At 45.8% G+C, this 15,643-nt stretch overlaps 2 protein-coding genes across 3 annotated transcripts in view; one reads left to right on the top strand and one right to left on the bottom strand.

Annotated features, from left to right (window-relative positions):
- The window catches only part of FBXL13 (F-box and leucine rich repeat protein 13), a 1,406,730-nt gene extending 1,399,382 nt beyond the window's left edge, over positions 1–7,348 (bottom strand). The window contains exon 1 of the mRNA XM_086967348.1: positions 7,213–7,348. Coding sequence (XP_086823474.1) covers positions 7,213–7,287 — 75 coding nt within the window. The 5' untranslated portion in view covers positions 7,288–7,348. The remainder of the gene's footprint in view (positions 1–7,212) is intronic.
- Positions 7,349–7,494: 146 nt separating this feature from the next.
- ARMC10 (armadillo repeat containing 10) overlaps positions 7,495–15,643 on the top strand; it is a 166,115-nt gene continuing 157,966 nt past the window's right edge. The window contains exon 1 of one of the 2 annotated variants that reach the window (XM_086967345.1): positions 7,495–8,120. In XM_086967345.1, coding sequence (XP_086823471.1) covers positions 7,859–8,120 — 262 coding nt within the window. In that variant the 5' untranslated portion in view covers positions 7,495–7,858. The remainder of the gene's footprint in view (positions 8,121–15,643) is intronic. The other variant, XM_086967344.1, reaches the window with a different exon arrangement.

The raw sequence follows: 15,643 nt of genomic DNA, 5'->3' as shown, positions 1-15,643 counted from the left end.
AGAAAGAGAAAGGAAGAGTTCTGCCAACACTATTTCTTTACTAATTATATCTATTGTGTGTGTCAGGAACGCATCCATAGTTGTAGTGGTGATGGCTGTTGGGGCGTGTGTTTGAGTTTTACATTTCCCCATTATGACCCAAGGCGTAACAGCAAAAGCCGGTTTTAGACAATAGTGCAATATGAGGAGGGGACCAAATGTTCAACAAGTACGGAGCACGGCAATAAAATCAGATCAAGCAAAACGTAGTGCGATGGAGAAAAATCAAATCAAATCCCTCTCCTCTGGCGGACGTCAATAGGTAGCTTCCCTCTGTAGAATATGTTTGTGGCTCCACCCTACAGCGGTAAAGATGTAAAGGTTCTTGGCAGGGGTAACAACCAGCCCAAATGATCCAAGATCCAGGTCCCGGGGCCAAGAGGGGCAGCCAAGCCCAGCCTCCTCTGGGTGCAGCCAGGCCTGTCCTTGGCCGGGCATTCCCGCGCGTGTTTCACGCTGCAGGATTCTTCTAGTGTCTAGAGGGTTGCTCCTCCTCCTCTGGGAAAGGGGAAATGAGTCCCACTCCAGTGTAACAAGATGCAGGCAAGAAGGCAATCGGTACGGGACTCAGACTGCCTGGAGTGTGTAGTCAGTGCTGCAGGAGTTTCCTGGCATCGAGAGGGTTGTTCCTCTCCTTTGGTGAGGGGAACCCTGGAGGACTGAGTCCCACTCCAACACAACGACAGGCAGGCAGTCGGTGCAAGCCTCAGATGGCCTGGTGTGTATAGCACACACAGCGGGAGTCTCCTGGCAGCACTTTTCTGGTGTCAGGAGGGTTGCTCCTCCTCCTTTGGTGAAGGGAACATTGGGGGACTGAGTCCCACCCCAGAACAACAACAGGCAGGCAAGCAGACAACTATGCAGGTTTCAGATGGCCCGGTGTGTGTATCAGCCAAGTCTTTAACTATTTCCAAAATTTCAGTTAGTCCATCTGATGGCGAAGAGGTTGAGGCGGGAAATTCCATATTGTAGAGGCTTGTATGGAAAACCTGCCTCCACCAATCATATGTCTCTTGAACTTGTAAAGAATAAGCAGGATGGAGGAGGATGATGATAGTAAATTCCTAGTTGGTGGATATTTTATAATTCTAGTCCTTAAAAATTGAGGACCCTTCTCCCAGAACGCCTTGAAAATAATACAACAGGATTTGAAAATGATCCTTTGCTCCAGTGGAAGCCAGTGAAGGTGGCAATTTCTAGGTTCCTTAAAGATAAGACTAGCTGCCTGATTTTGGACAATGTGCAGTTTGTGTAGACGGTGTTTGGGGAGACCAAGATACAAAGAATTGGCATAGTCGAGCCGAGAAGTAATTAATGCCATGACCACCAGAATTAAGGCCTCATAAGTAAGGGACTTAGCAATCTTTTTTATTTTCCTTAAAGTCAGGATACCGGTTGAGATCACTGAGCCTATCTGAGGTTTTACGGTAAGCTCATTGTCGATAACAAAGCTTAAGCTTTTAGCTAATATTTTTGGAACAGGATGATCACCCATTTTAGAGGGCCAAGCAGAAGGAATCCAAGTAGTAGTTTCATTTTTAAGAATAACAAATTTCGGGTCGTTAGCATAAGCTTTACGAAATTGCTTCCCATTCAGTCAGCCAGTAATAACTTTATTCGATACTTTTCAGTACCATAAAAGTATACAGAAAAATAAAACACAAAAATGGTAATAACTTTCACGTTGAAAGGAAGAAATCAAACACAATTTAAAAGGTCGTAAATATACATATAAATGTTTCAATTAATAGAGAGGAAAAACTGCCCATTCATCATCGACTTTTATCCACTCTAAGAGCTTGTTTTTTATACAAAAAGGATTAATTAGATTGCCAAACACTTCAGTTATTTCAATCCTGTTCAAATTCTCTAAAATTACTCAATGTAAAATTCCATATAACAATAAAATCATACGATCATCATACTGGAACTTCCACGCGCAGGTTTTTCCTTATTTTTAATACCTGCCATAAATATGAGGTCATTGCACAACACACAAGTGGAGTATTTAATTGCTGTAACAATAAAAGAGCTGGCCTGCACTGTCTAAAGTTATATACTTTAAATATGGGCAATACCATTTTTTTCCTAGGAATTTGTTAATATTGGCAAAAAAAACGAGCAATCCTGGTATAGACAGATACGACAGAACGGACCACGAGACGTGCTGCTTTCCAGCACAGATCCAGCACCGTAAGGGACGAACCCGTCCTTTACAATCATTTATATTTACCCTGAGACGTGTGGAGATGGCTATGATATATCTCCCGATCTATACCAGGATCGCTCGTTTTTTCATAACTACCCTTTTGTAATGATTTTACAGAACTTATTGCCGCATACACACAATATACAGCCCTGAAGAGTCACAATTGTAACACGTTGTGACAAAACACGTGTCGGCTGTGGAATCTACTTCGTACTGATCTGGATTGACTTATAAATCCATCTGCTGAAACTTTTCAAGATTTCAACCTTCATTATTTTTACAAGTTCATTGTGTTAGACTTTGGTTTTTACACTAAAACCAATTACAAGCAAACGTGTGCACAGGACTTTTGTTCATTGTGCCCATCTGTGTCTTGCTCTAATTCCACCACTGTTTTTTTTTTCTCGTGCCTGCTTGTTCCTTTCGCCGCTGATGCGCCTGCAGCCCCTCCCCCCTGGAATTCCCCCGCTCCCGCCTCCCAGCCTCTCCTCCCTCTCACCTCCCCTACTTAATGGCGGTCACTGCACGGTCGCGCAGCGGACGTGCGCCGCAGACGCACGCAGCAGGCGCGCCAAAGGCAAGCCAGTCTGTTGACAGTCTGTGACCCAACCCCGGCCAGCACCAGGAACCCTTGACCTCCTACTACCTATCGCTAGGACACCACCACCTTCCTCGCATCCAACCCTGTAAGACTTAGAGAATGCCAACAGGCCTCACCAAACACAACCCACAGCCAGTTCTCCTGCTTCCACTGCCGCCAGACCCTCACCGCCACCCCGTTCTCCAACATCGCCAACGCCAGCACCGGCGACACCCTAAAATACATCCTCCTCAACGTACGCTCTGTACACAAACAAACCATGGTAATCTGAAACCTACTAGACTCTCTCTCGCACGACATCGCCTTCTTCACAAAGGCCTGAGCCAACGCATCCTCCGCCCCCGACATCAGCACCGTCATCCCTGACAGATACAAGATCCAGAGGAAAGACCGCCCCAACCACCCAGGAGAGGGCCTCGCCATTGCCCACAAGAGCCCCCTCTGCTTCACCCCCTCCAGCAAAACCTTCCCCTCCGCCGAACACCTGCACTTCCAGATCCAGACCACCCTCAAAGTCACACTCCGAGGAACCCTCATCTACAGACCCACTGGCCCCGAACACCCTTTGCCACCACCATCACTGACTTCATCGCACCCCACGCCATTGCTTTAACAAACTACATACTCATTGGAGACCTGAACTTCCACCTCGCCAACCCCAGCGACCACAACTCCACTATCCTTCGTGACAACCTCGCCAGCATCAGACTTAAACAACTCGTCAACACACCAATCCACAGAGCAGGACACACCCTCGACCCCATCTTCGGAAACAGCATCCTATTCAGCCACACATCGCAGCCACCATGGACCGACCACCACTGCCTACACTTCGCTATCAACAAACCCATGGCACCCAAACCAGCACCACGCCCACAACGAAGGAACTGGAGCGAGGTCACCGAAGAGCAACTTAACTCCACCCTCACCCGAGACAACCACACCTGGGCACCCAACACAAACGACGCAGCCAGAGAACTCCACACCTGGATCTCCGACTGCGCAGACAAGCTTGCTCCGCTATGCAACCCCGACAGACAACGCCCCAGGAAAGCCACCTGGTTCACCACGCTCTCCAAGAAGCCAGACGTACCTGCAGATGCCTGGAGAAGAACTGGAGATACACCAAGACAACCAAAAACCACACCACCTACTAGGACGCCATGACGAACTACCACAACCAGATCAGAGCCACCAAGAGGAACTTCATCCACAACAAAATCCTGGCCAACTCCACCAACTCCAAGGAACTTTTCAGTGTCATTCAAGAATTCACCCAACCCACGCAGCAAAGTCACAGATATCCCCATTCCAAGACCTCTGCAACAAGCGTGGAACCTATTTTCACCTCAAGATCAAAAACCTCTTCGACAACTTCATCGACCATCCACCAGGCGCCACTGACGGCCCCCCAAGAAACACCAGCCAGCCCATCATCTCCAACTGGACACCGATCACGACCAAGGACACCGCCTTAACCATGAAAAGAATCCACTTGGTGGCCCCCACAGACCCCTGCCCACCTCACATCTACCACAGAGCAGCGTCCGCCATCGCACCCAAACTACAACACACCATCAATACCATCTTCAAAACAGGCACCTTCCCAGACGACTGGAAGCGGGCAGAAGTCAGACCTCTGCTCGAGAAGCCCTCAGCTGACCCCACCGACCTCAAGAACTATCGGCCCATTGCGCTCCTCCCCTTCGCAGCCAAAGTTGCAGAGAAAACAGTCAATAGGAAACTGACACAATTCATTGAAGAGAACGTCATCCTCGACCCGTCGCAATCAGGATTCTGAAGCAACCACAGCACAGAGACCGTCCTACTCGCCACCACAGACAACATCCGCACACTCCTGGACCAAGCTCACTCCGCAGCCCTCATCCTTCTCAACCTATCAGCGGCCTTCAACACCGTCTCCCACTGCACAGTAGTCTCCAGACTACACGACGCAGGCATACAAGGAAGAGCCCTGGACTGGATTCGATCATTCCTCACTGGAAGAAGCCAAAGGATCAGACTCCCAACCTTCTTCTTCGGCCCCACGAAAATCACCTGCGGAGTCCCACAGGAGTCATCCCTGAGCCCCACCCTCTTCAGCATCGACATGGCCCCACTCGCAGCCATCGTCCAACAACACAGCCTCAACATTGTATCCTAGGCCAACACCCAGCGTATCCTCTCCCTCACAAAAGACCCCACCACTGCAAACTCAACTTCCAGAAAGGAATGCAAGACGTCGCAGTCTGGATGACCAACAGCTGCCTGAAGCTCAACGGCAAGAAGACAGAAGTCCTCGTCCTCGGTATCACCCCTTCTGCATAAGACAACACTTGGGGGCGGACCGCCCTCGGAAGCCCACCTACCCCCTCAGACCACACCAAGAACCTCGGTATCGTACTAGACTCATAACTCACCATGAACCGACAGGTCAACGCCATCACCTCCGCAAGACCTTTAAGTGGATTCCCCCCTGAGTCAGGAGGACAGTCACCCACGCGCTCATCTGCAGCAGACTGGACTATGGAAACGCACTCTACGCGGGCATCAACAAGTCCCTACTCCGCAAACTTCAGACAATACAGAAAACTGACGCCAGACTCGTCCTCTGCATCCCCGGACACGAACACATCAGTCAACACCTATGAAGTCTCCACTGGCTCCCCATAGAGAAAAGAGTCCCTTTCAAAATATTACTCACGCCTACAAAACAACGGACCCAAATACCTCAACGACAGAATCAACTTCCATGTATCCAAAAAAAACCTCCGCTCTTCCAACCTCGCATTGGCCAAAACCCCGCGCATCCACAGAGCCAGAGCAGGCGGAAGATCCTTCTCTCACCAGGTAGCCAAGACCTGGAACGAGCTACCGGAAGACATCAGACGCATCCCCTCCCTGAACACCTTCAGGAAGACCCTCAAGACCTGACTCTTCAGCTAAACAGATCTGCGGACTCCCCCCCCACCCCACCCCCCCCCCAGCGCCTTGAGACGCTCACAGGTGAGTAGCACGCTTACAATTCCCTGTTTGAGGATGCTTGTTTCCGTTCTAGGGAGGACCTGGCTTGGCAGTTCGGTCTGGACTGTTCCCATGAGGCACAGGGTCAAGACTGACTCGCATATGGCTGGGTCTAAACTGGGGTGGCGTAGTGCGCAAATGAACGATGGATTTAACCTAGATCTCTTGACTGGAAGAGAATGTCTGAATCATTCAGCATTCCGTCCATCATTTGTTGCAGATACACTTTTTGCCCTAAGTGGGATGGGTATGCCCGGACGTGGGACCCTTGCTCACTGTGCCACTGGATTCAAGCTAGCCTGTCTGATGAAGGGTGACATTCCCTGAAACTGGTCCCAGGATGCTTGTTTTCGTTCCAGGGAGGACCAGGCTGGGCAGTTCGATCTGGACTGTTCCCATGAGGCACAGGGTCAAGACTGATTTGCATATGGCTGGGTCCAAACTGGGGTGTCTTAGTGGGCAAAAGAACGATGGATTTAACCCAGATCTCTTGACTGGGGGAGAATGTCTGAATCATTCAGCATTCCGTCCTTCATTTGTTGCAGATGAGTGGAAACCCGCACAGAGACAAATTTCTCACAGTTTTTTTTAGACAATCACCCCAGCTGAAACACATTCAAAAGACTCAGTAGGAACAATGACCTTATGCGAACACATCTGGTCCAATAACTTCTTTAGTTATTTACTCATTATTAAAAACAAATGTCTTACTTTGTGTATGACTGGAATAGTATTTGTTTTTAATCTGATTAGGTGTTTAAACTCCTAAATAAATCCAATCCTGTATTCAAACAATTCCCAAACTCTCTCAGGATGTCTCCCACAATGGTATCATGAACAGCAGCACTAACATGGACACCCTCCAACACTACAGGGCATTAACTGCCTAGTCTCAAAAAAATTCTGACTTTGCTGATTATGCCCCTTTCATGTATTGCCATGTATATTTTTCTATCAATCAGCCTACTCATGAGTTCTAGATTGTCTTTAAAGTATCCACACATTTCAATATCAAAATCCCTATAAGCAGATGGGTTTAAATCACTACAAATTAACTCTTTCTGGGTCTATAAATTGTCAAATGTTACATCAACAACATAGTGACTGGTGAGCGGGAGTCTGCCATGACTTGGAGATCTATTGAACCTATCTTCACCAAACACAATGACATTTACTCTTTTGTTTGAGGCATTTAAGGCATTTTCTTCAACCTGGTTATCAATTATGAGGGCCAAACTATTGGTCCTGGTACATGTTTCAACTCAGCTCAAGAGCCTGCAATTAGTTCAGGCAAAGTGGACGTTCACAGCTGTTAGTGAAAAATCGACTCTTATGTTACCTCGTATATCTCAGGCAGCGCGTGCTGCTGAATGTAGTGTCTCAGGGGAGCCTCGGCCTGCCGCAGGGAAGACATGGTAACGGGATCCCGGGTATCAATAATTCACAGGCGGCAGCAGCGCTCCACACTGCCTGCCCTACAGGGACTCAGTGCGTCTAAATCACTGTTGATGGCAACAAGGCCCCGCCTCTGACCACACGATGGCCGCGAAACCATGTTTCAATATTTCCAGGCATACCTCATTAGGTCCTTTCTCAATAGCTTGTCAACATCTAAAGTGCAGCGTGGGGCCAGCTTTGGGATAAACGCAACCGTAGCGGCCATCTTGAAAGGGAAATTCTTCACATGCAGTGCACGAAAACCAACGCACAGAATACAAACCTGGAACTGCAAAATACTAAAAGTAATGCTGTAACTCGAGAATATTTGCATTTAGAAACATCATAAACGAATTTACTATGCACGAGTAGATAGGTATCGTCGGTCCAGAGAATGTGGTAGTCTCGTTCATAGACTGGTTAGCAGGCTTGCACCGGCAGCCTTTTCTTTCTGCCTTGAGATAGCCATGTGCGCCGCTGGTAGCGAGGCACGGTGGCTGCAATAACCTCTTCCTGTCAGCCTGGGCTTCGATGCAGCTTCGCCAGTCATGGGCCCTCACGGTAGGACTCTTCTTGGATCCCTGCTTGGGTTGGTGGTCGGCTCCAGCGTATGCTACTGGCTGTACAAACGCCTGTTACGCAGTGAGCCGTCTAAACCGGGGTCTTACACAGGGGACGGTGCGGGGGCAACACAGGACAGAGATGAGGCGGATTCCAAGAGCCTGACTTGGGCCCCTGAGGCAACAGGCGGTCTCCTGCGCAGGGTGTCCGGAATGACTTTGGTGGCCAAAGTGAGGGAGAACCCTACAGGTAAGACTAACACCACTATCGCTGCACGCAATTCAATTTCAGTTGTACTTTTGGATGAGTACCTGCACTTCACGTTTCTGTTTAAAACACGAATTAACCCTAAGGCTATCGGATGCAGCAGTAGCAATCCTCACTCAGTGCTAGTAACCCTCATACATTTGGAGTTTGAATTAAGTAAGCACAGACCTAGAAGTAGTAATGTTTTTACCGACCTGCATTTTCCCTAAACATTCAAACATAAGTGACTTTCAGGGGCTTTGGTCTGTCAGCACGCTCATCCATTGGTCTTTTAACTTGACGTTTATATTTTGCTTCCGCCTACCAATCCAACCAGCATGAGGCATTGGTTCAGCCCACTTTGCCCATAGGCTCCCTTCACCCTCAGTGACGCCACAAAGCATGAGGACATTTGTTTTCATGTTCCTACAATACTGTTTGTCTCTTCAGTGGCACTTTTAGGTTGTAGAAGTACAGGTTTCCTCCCAATAATCACCCTGAGGCAGGATTATAGGAAAGTTACGTTTATTTAATTATATAATTAAAGTATTTGGTAAGAGCGCCGGGCAACAGGTGTAACTCGCGTTGAGGCGGGCTCTGACTAGCGCGAACCGCCGTTCGCGCATGCGCAGAGCCACGTTTTCCACCGGCGCGTGTTACGTCGCACGCAAGCCGGTAGCGTCTAGAACGCTAACACCACATATCTCCCCTTTTTACACAAAGGAATTTTAACAGTTCAGTGTTCGTGGATGTCTCACTCATAGTCTTTGAGGTGTGATGGTCTGATCACCATTCTCCCAGCGCGCGTGCGTCTTACCGGAGTGGTGGCTCCCTGGTCGACCTCAGGAGCGGAGCTCTCCACCCTTTCTCTCTCCTGGCCATATCCCGATCTCTCGGATATCGACTCTTCTTTTGCTGGGGTTACCTTCACGCTTGTCTCCACCCGGTCTTCACTTTCTATGCACTCGTCTCCACCTCCCAGACTTCCATACTCTGATTCTCTTTCCTCAATACTTCCTTCTTGTCTTTGACCAGAAGTGCAGTTGTCTTTCTCCTCCGGCCATTTCACAATCTTGTTTATCTTGGCCATGCGATCTTGAGACCACACCTTTCCGTCACTGAGGAGGGCTGCTCTACTGTACACCTCTTCCACTTGTAGGGGTGGGCTGTACTTACTTTCGCCTTTCTTCTTCAGTACTGCTTGTTTTACTCTCACCCATTCCCCTTTTTCCAACGTTGACTCCTTCACTCTTTTTCTTTGGTTGTAGTGGTCCGTGTACACTCGCTGGGCTTTCTCCAAGTTGTGCTGGACCACAGCAGGCGACCATTTACTGGTGACTGTTTTTTCTCGCCAAACTACATTGTCCTTCGTGAAAGGGTGCCTGCCTCTGAGAATCTGGAAGGGACTGTACCCCGTCGCAGTGGGAGTAATTCTATACGCCCACAGCATTCTTTGAATTTCAGCCTCCCAGTCTTTTCCTTGCATAATGGCCGCTTGGATTGACCCCATCAGAACTCGATTAAACCTTTCCACCTGTCCATTGCTGGCAGGATGGTACACTGAGGTGTGTTTGGACTTGATTCCATTTCTTTCAGTGTATCTGTGCCACTTATCGAATGTGAATTGCGGGCCATTGTCTGTCACTATGGTCCTCGGGATGCCTTCCCTAAGGAACACCGAAGTGAGGAATTTTATGACAATCTCAGAGTCCATTTCCTCTTGCACATGCACTTCTGGCCATTTGGAATACTTGTCCACCAGTACACACAAGTACTTGGCCGTGCCTTGTCCATCTAGTATCGGCCATAGGATGTCGACAGCTAGGTCTTGCTATTTGGAGGCCTAGTATAAACTGGGTCTGAACCGGGAGCTCTCGCTTCGTGTCCCTAAGGTTTCATAATATTAGAATTCTTTAGTGAAATTCAAATCAATATTTGTTCAATAATTCATTCAACATGTATTTGCAAGGTTTAAAGGCTTATTTAGTAAGCATTGTTTCAATTCATAACTTCAAAGGTATTTACAAAAGAAAATAACATAGGTTCAAATATCAGTTTAGTAATCAAATTATTATCCACGAAAAAATACAATAAACAAAACTAAACATTTCCCAATGCATTTCGGGTCTACTCGACCCTTCTTCAGGGGAATTTCAAATGTAGCAACAAGTTCTGTACACAGTGTCAAGCACTTCAGTCCAATTTCAGGCACTGCAAGGTTAATGAAAAACAGTTGTATTCCATTTGCAAAAAGAACCATTATGTACATGATAAAAATAGAATTAACACTACATCCCGTTGTATAATGTGCAGTATAACATGCTTATGTGAAATTATGTTGTTTGTGTGTAGAACAGTAAACCAAGCCGATAGTTCTTCCCAAAAAGGTGATAAGTTTAAACTATATGAGATGCCCACTGGATTGCCCTCTCAAGTGGTGTGAATTTGAAAGACACCCTCGTGACCCGAGGAGTTAACATTTTCAAAAAAAAAGAATCTCAATACTCGCTGTGTTAAGGAGAATCTACCTGTTCAGTACTCCAACAAGTCCTTGAATGTGGTAAAATGATGCTACAGAGTCCAGTTCAAGGTCTGCGGGGATAATGTACAGATTGCTTAACGAGAATGTTAAGCTATCTAGATAATTATAAGTGCTGGGTAAAGGATCAAGTCGTCTTACCTATGAGCTCGCTCGCTGTGTTGAGGATCGAATGTTTACTCGGGCAGTATCCCGTTATAGAATCCAAAGGCTAAAAGGAATATAAGGAAAATAATAGTGCCCGTTATATCTACCCTATGTTAGTTGATGACAGCTGTGAAGCTCGCTATTATGAGTTCTTACCGTTACTCCATATCCGAAAACGTATCCCAAATTTTCTCTCCCCTGGTGGTTGGACCCGTCTCAATATGCAACCTAGTATAAGGCAAGTAAAGGAAAAATGATTCCTCTGCCCATTACTTCTCTATTTGTTCTCACAAAGCGAGCGCCATGGCGGCGCAATACGCTCACCTTCTTTCTCTAGCCTGTGCTGACCTCTGACTCCTCAATCACTTCCGGCATAAACATCCGGTTGGCTGATACTTCCTTAAATACCGGTACCTAGCGTTAGATTAATGTCGTGAAGACAGACCATTGTTTTATTTATTTTACTGGATGTATGAGCCCTAATTTAAAGACTCGACAATAAAAGTGATGATAAACTCGTGCAGAGAGTTTGGTGGGTTCTGCATAAAATCATCAAAAAGTGGAGTTTGTAAAATATTCAACGCCTCTCGTTTAATGTGAAGAAAATCTTGCTTTAAATAAAAGGAAATGTATGTGGAAAATAAAGACATGCGAGAGGAGATTTATGAGGTATATGATGGATTCAGTATCCATATAATCACGAAGAAACGTGGAAAGGTTGTTAATAATGTTTAACGTGGTGGATTATAGTGTCAATCCTGTACAAAAAGTCCAACATAATCACAATTTGAGGTACAATTGTAATATTCAATACATGTCGTGATATCTAGTAATGATGCTTAATGTTATATGTTACTATGCATGTAGTTTTACAGAAAGCATACCATTTCACACTGATCATTGAGCCCACCTGGTGTCAGTGTACCGAGCATTTTTATCCAAAATGTCTCTCTACGTGCCAAGGCTACATTGTGGTCTACACCCTTGTGTTTTTCTACCACTTCTAAAATGGTGAATCGAAGTTGAGGTATGGAATGACTGGATTTGGTCCAGTGTGTTGCAAGGCAAGATGTTGTGGACTTATTCCGTATGGTGCTCTTGTGCTCGATGATTCGGGTTTTGACTTTTCGGGAAGTTCTTCCCACGTAGGTTAATCCGCAAAAACATGATATAGCATAGATTACCCCCACTGTATTACAGTCTCCACTGTATTTCAGTTGTATGGCTTTGCCACTGTGGGGATGCTTGAATTCTTTACCTGTAATTACATTGTTACATTGACCGCAATTGTAACACTTTCTCATTCCTTTGTGGTTGACTTTAGGATGATTTGAAGGAGATTTCAATATTTCTCTGATGTTTTTTGCTCTTGTGTGTGCTATTATTGGAAGTGTTTTGAATAAGTTGGCAAAATCGGGTTCATTAGCTATGATTTCCCATTGCTTCCTTAGAATCTGTTTTATTCTCTGATACTGTGTAGAGTGTTTCATCACAAAGACTATACGATCATTAGCAGATTTCTCTGTCTTTCTCAATAAGTCATTTCTGTCCATCATGGAAACCTTTTGTACTGAAGTCTCTAGTACTTCTGTTGGGTAACCTCTGGCGATGTATCTTTCAATCTGCTCTTCAATCATGTTGTTGCTGTTAGTTAAATCTGAGGATATCCTTTTGATCCTTATGAATTGAGAGGTAGGTAGGTGATCTTTTAGGTTTTTTGGATGAGCGCTTGTGTAGTGCAATGAGTTGTTTACATCAGTGGGTTTACGGTAGATGTTGGTTGTGATACCGTCAGATGATTTAGAAATCTCGATGTCCAAAAACTGTATTTTTTGTTCTTGGATGTTGTGAGTGAATTGTATTCTGGGGTTACACTCATTTAGTTCTCTGATGAGTTCTTCCAACTCTGTCTTTGTCCCTCGCCAAATTATCAAAATATCGTCGATGAATCGTAGAAACAAAATTAGATTCGCCGTCCATCTGGTGTTTGATAAAATGAATCGTTGCTCAAAATAAGCCATGAAAGTGTTAGCGTATGCAGGCGCCCCCAAAAAGCCCATGGATGTACCTGTCTTTTGCAAAAAGAAATTAGATTTCCAGGAAAAGTAACTGTGATATAAAGAAAAGTGTAAAAGTTCTAACAAAAAAATCCCCAAAGAGTGATCCACATCAGATTGTAGCAGTCTCCATTCTATGGCCTCCAGGCCCTCTGTATGTGCAATTGAAGTATAGAGTGCCACGACATCTATTGTGCAAAGTAATGTGGTTTCCCCAATCAGGTTGTCAACTTGTTTGAGTTTCAATAAGCAATCTGTCGTGTCTTTTAGGTATGTTTCCCAGGATTGAACCAAAGGTTGTAAGTGGTAATCAATGAAACGGCCAACAGGTTCATGGATAGAACCACATCCTGCCACGATGGGTCTAAATGGTGGATCGGTAATGCTCTTGTGGACCTTGGGTATCATGTAAATATGCGGTACTTGTGGTGTGTTGGTCCTTAGATATTTGCCAGTATTGTTATTGATGACGCCTGAATCTTCTGCTTGCACGATAATGGTGTCCAAAATCTTACTGAATTCATCAGTGGGATCTTGTTCCAATTGTATGTATGTTTCGGAATCCAAAACATGGGTGTTGACTTTTCTCTCATAGAAAGTGGTATCCATCATCACCAACGCTCCTCCCTTGTCTGCTGGTTGAAAAGTAATCGTTTTGTCTTGTTTAAGATCATTGAGGATTCTCTTTTGTTTAATGGATACGTTTTGTTTTTTGGGTGTTGCGTATTTGATGGTTTCTAGGTCCTTTTTGACTAGAGTTTCAAAGTTGTCCAAAATTTTGTGTGAAATTGGGGACATGAATTTACTTTTGGGTTTGAATTTTTCTTGAATCCTTGTGGTTCCATCCGTCATTGTGGTTGAGAAAAACCATTTTAATCTCAATTTGCGTAAAAATTTGAAGAGAGCTATTTCAGTTTCCAAACCATTAGATACATAAGTTGCTACAAATGATGTGCCTTTGTTGAGAACTCTCTCCTCTTCTGTTGTTAGTTGTCTCCTTGAAATATTGATTATCAAGTTGGTTTCTGTGTGACTTGTCTCTGTGGTCGTCCTGTTTCCGTGGTTTTTTTTGTTACCTTGTCCCCTGCGGGTGCGTCTGTTCTTGATTCTGAAGACTGGTCCGGTGGTTGAATTGCTGATTGGCCCTCCGCCAAAAAAGAAGGTTGTAAATTCTGAGAGATACCAGACGTTGTTGCTTGTGATGTTACTGACGTCATTGAAGCGGGTGCTGGTGGTCTTTGTAATGAAAGATCCTCATCTAATGCCACACTTTCTTCTGATGAGGTATTCCTGGATGTTTTACTGGAAAATCTTTTGTGTGCATAGGCCTCCGCCCATGTATATACCTCGTCTAATTTATAATCAATCGTATCTCTACGAAATTTACGAATCTTACGGTCATGAACCTCCTTAGCATGGATATCCAGTTTATTGTTGATGTCCTCAAGAATCTTTGTCCAGTCTGTTTCTGGGATAGTTTTCGATAGTTCTTGTTGTAATTTGAAAATATCTTCCTTTAAATCAAGGAGTATTTGTGAGAGTTCCTCAATAATCAGCAGTATGAGATCTAATGAGCATTTATTCAAAATAGCTTGCCATTTGATGATGAAAGCCTTGTTGAATTTGAAAAGCATGGGTTTAAGCGCAATACGTAGTCCCCTGGGAATTCTCTTCACCTTGTGATACTCAGTTAAAGTTGTTGTGTGCAATCGTTGGTTAACTTCCTTGCGCATGATGTATTCAAGTTGTTTTAGCATCTGGGTGGTTGTGCCTTTAGACGTGCTAAGATTTGGTAAAAACAAAAGGAGTGCAGGCTAGACTCTTACATGACAGCTAGGTCTTCCCAGGGATCACGAGGTTGTTCGAAGCTGCCTAACGCCGGTCTCAACAGTTTGAGTACCTTGTCTGACGCCTGGCATTGGCTGCAGTCTCTGACGTGTCTCTCAATCATGTTGTCCATTCCTGGCCACCAGTACATCTGCTTCACCCTCGACTTGGTCTTTACAATGCTGAGGTGACCTTCATGCAGCTGGTTCAGTAATGTAGGGATAAGCTCTTCTGGAGGCACTACCTTATCCCCGCGATACAGAAATGTCCCAGAGTCACTCATAGATAACTCCTCTCTCACTTCGTACATTTTCCTGGTTGCTTCCTTCAGCCTCTTCTTTTCCGGCCACCCATCGACTAGGTACCTCTTGATCTCCTCCAAAGTCTCATCTTGCCTGTATGCATGTGCCCATTTCTGCATGCTGATCGCTTTCTCCATGTCTTCCATTACTGCAACCATTTCTTCACTCTCCTCTGCAGGTGTGGGTGCATCTTCTATGGCTGAGGCCCTGCTGAGATAGTCCGCCACTTTGTTGCGTGTCCCCGGGATGTACTCCACATCGTACGTGTACTCTAATAGTTTGAGAGTCATCTTGGCAATCCGCGGGGTGGCCGTGGCATGCCCACTTGAGGTCAGTACCTTGACTAAGGGCTTGTAGTCAGTTTGTAGGCGAACCTAGTGCCCCACAGGAACTGCCGGAACTTTCCCATTGCCCGCACAACAGCTAGCATCTCTTTCTCTATTATGCTAAACTTCTGTTCAGTTTGCGACAGCGCCCTTGATGCAAAGCTGAGTGTCTCAACCGTGTTGTTGTCTCTCTGTTGGGCAAGGACTGCGCCCAGACCTTTTTCGCTTGCGTCAGTGGTGAGTATGGTGGCTCCTGCCGGGTCATGTCCTTGCAATGGCATGGCCTGGCTGGTGTTCCCTTTCAGTTCCTCGAACTCCTTCTGGGCCT

The sequence above is a fragment of the Lissotriton vulgaris genome, chromosome 1_1, assembly GCF_964263255.1.
Source record: "Lissotriton vulgaris chromosome 1_1, aLisVul1.2, whole genome shotgun sequence".
Lineage (NCBI taxonomy): Eukaryota > Metazoa > Chordata > Amphibia > Caudata > Salamandridae > Lissotriton > Lissotriton vulgaris.
Note: the sequence above shows the minus strand (reverse complement) of the source record. Positions and strands in the feature narration are given on the sequence as shown.